The sequence below is a fragment of the Pteropus alecto genome, unplaced genomic scaffold (genome assembly GCF_000325575.1).
Source record: "Pteropus alecto unplaced genomic scaffold, ASM32557v1 scaffold88, whole genome shotgun sequence".
Taxonomy (NCBI): domain Eukaryota; kingdom Metazoa; phylum Chordata; class Mammalia; order Chiroptera; family Pteropodidae; genus Pteropus; species Pteropus alecto.
The window spans coordinates 2,961,211-2,963,730 of NW_006494611.1; the positions used below are offsets into that span (position 1 = coordinate 2,961,211).

At 54.8% G+C, this 2,520-nt stretch overlaps 2 protein-coding genes across 2 annotated transcripts in view; one reads left to right on the forward strand and one right to left on the reverse strand.

The window, feature by feature from the left end:
• Positions 1-1,588, reverse strand: part of THPO (thrombopoietin) — a 7,479-nt gene extending 5,891 nt beyond the window's left edge. Inside the window, exon 1 of the mRNA XM_006925793.3 lies at positions 784-1,588. The gene's annotated coding sequence lies outside the window, so the exon portion shown is untranslated. The remainder of the gene's footprint in view (positions 1-783) is intronic.
• Positions 50-2,520, forward strand: part of CHRD (chordin) — an 11,796-nt gene continuing 9,325 nt past the window's right edge. Inside the window, exon 1 of the mRNA XM_025042341.1 lies at positions 50-674. Within this exon, the coding sequence (XP_024898109.1) occupies positions 447-674 (228 nt within the window). The 5' untranslated portion in view covers positions 50-446. The remainder of the gene's footprint in view (positions 675-2,520) is intronic.

Genomic DNA, 2,520 nt, shown 5'->3' on the forward strand with positions numbered 1-2,520 from the left:
ACATAAAGCCTCAGAGAGTTTCTTTGCACTCCAAGTTTTAAAATACTGGGTTTTCCAAGGCAAAGAGATATGCTAACAGTCCTGAGAACTTCCTTCCTGAGGCAAGTTGTCCAGGAATGGGCACCTGCTGAGTGAGGTAATGCCCACCTTACATGGCATACCTCACCTGAGACACCTACCATATCTGTCTGGTAGCCCACACCTTCCCTGCCCCCTCTTCAGACCCCTTCTGGTTCCTTCACAGGACCCCCTACATGGCTTCCTCCTTTTTTCACAAGTTGTGCAAAGAGTCCTGCACCTGATTCAATATTGGGATTTCCTGTAGGTCTGTCAACATGCATGAGCCCTCCTCCCATTACCCTCTCCTTGTGCCCTGGCTTGCCTGACCCAGCCTCCCCAGCCTCTGGATTCAGAACCTTAACCTAACTAGGCATGACTGGGTAAGAATGGGCATTGGGGCCATGTCCATCTTGGTGCTGTGTTCCCTAAGCCCTAATGTATCTCCTTTCTTATTTTTCTCCCTGAGCCCATGTCCCTTTTCCTTAGGGCCAGCCAGGACTATGCCGTATTCCACCAAGTCTGTGATCAGTCCCTCAGAATCCAGCACCCCACCCCCTACTTCTGCTCTGTCCTGCTCCTCCCATTCTGGGAAGGCCATACTCTTCTCGACAAAGGTCAGTGCCTGTAGGTTCCAGTTTGCCTGCCCCTCCCCCAGCTGAGAGCCCAATTCCTCTTTCTGTCCTTCCTACCCTCAGTTAACTCCAAACCCTGCTTACCACTCACCGGGTGTAGAAGGGCTCCAGGACCCAGAATGAAGAGCAAGCAGCGCTCTGGGGAGCAGATGGGTAGAAAGGCATGTGGCGTTGGGGCATAGCCCCTTCACGGCAGTGGGGTCACACGCCTGCCCTGGCCACTTCTGCCCAATCAGAGAGCAGGGAGCCACCAGACACTGGCGAGGGCCCCCGGAAGTGACGCCTTCTCCTCCCAGCCTTGCTGGACCTGGAGCCCCTGCCTAGACCATGGTCCACTAGCGGAGCCTAGCTCCTCCACCCACACACACCACAGGGATGATTCGAATAGGGGGATCTGTCTTTTCCTAGGAGATGGGAAACCTGGACCTGGCCGGAGAGGAGATGGGAGAGGAACAGGTTTTTTAGAAGAAAACTAGCAGGACATTTTTGTTTTCAGCTCCTGTGGCCAAATTTCTTTTCCCTGGATACCACAACTGTTGCTGAAGTCCAGTAGCGCTCTTGCCTTCTTGCTTTTCTCTCCTATAACCCCTAGGAGGTCATGTCTTATACCCCTTTTCTGAGTGGGAATGTGGGTATTGCCTGTATTGGAGAATGACCGTGTGAGGGGTCAGTGTTATAGGGAAAGGGTTTGGACAGTTTGAGAGGACTGCAAGGTGAGTGGTATGTGTGCTGGGCTCAGGTGCTCCTCTGCTGGGGCCCATTGGCTCAGACAGCTAAGCTCACTTATCTCTGTTTGTGCCCTCCTTTGCTTGCCCCTTCTTTCTCCCACTTTCATCTCCTACCATTCTATATGTGACAAGAGGAATAACCAGGCCCATGTGTCCCTGTCTTAGGAAAGACAGGGAACCTTTATCCCCAGAATGCAGTTTTCAAAAGGGGGTGGTAGTTTTTGGTTTTAGAGTTTTCATTACCTTCCCTAACTCTGCCTCTTCTCACTGACACGGTGATCAGTCCCCGCTTCTATGAGGCCATGGCTAAACTCCTTGGCCCCCCCCCCCCCCCCCCCCCCAGTTCTTCCCCCAGCTCTCTCCTGTTCCTTCTCCCCAGGATGGGGCTGTCTGCTAAGGAGTATGGCCTAGATCCCGGAATTCTCCAGTTCAGCCAGATGAGATGCCTCCCAAGATTAGGAAGGAGGGTGCTGGGATGGTTGGGAGGATGGTGGGTGTGTGTGGATGGGAAGGGACAAAGAGGCAGTTATGACCAGGAAACCAAGACAGAGGAAGTTGGGATGGGTAGAGAGACTGAGGGTCCCCTAGGTGAAGGAAGTGGGAGAGAAAGCGTTTCAGGTTGGGGATCATGATGGCTGGATGGGCCTGAGGACAGGTTACAGCAGGGAGGGAGACACTGTTTATAGCTAAGTTTCTGTCCTGAGAACAGTAGAATGAGGAGAAATCTCAGAGAAGAGGTAGGGACACTGGCTAGGCAGCGAGAGTGAGGGGTGTGAGAGGTCCGGGCGGGGGTGGGGGGGGGCCGGCCCAGAGTCAGGGGGAGATCAGTTGGTGGGCCTTTCTTGTATGTTGTCATCCTTAAAGACAAGTCTTCATCCTTCGGCAGGAACCGAATCTTAGCCGGGTGGTTGGCCCAGGCCTCTGGCCCAGCCTTTGCCCCTCCCTAGCCTGGGGCTCTCATCCTGGGCCAGACCCGTACCTCCTGCTCAAGTTGCCCTGTGGCCGCCGGCAGCGGGGGGGGGTGGGGGGGGCTCCAGACCCTGCCTCTCCTCCTCTCTTCTGTGCCCCCAGTTCCCTCCCCTCCCCCTACTCCCTCCGCT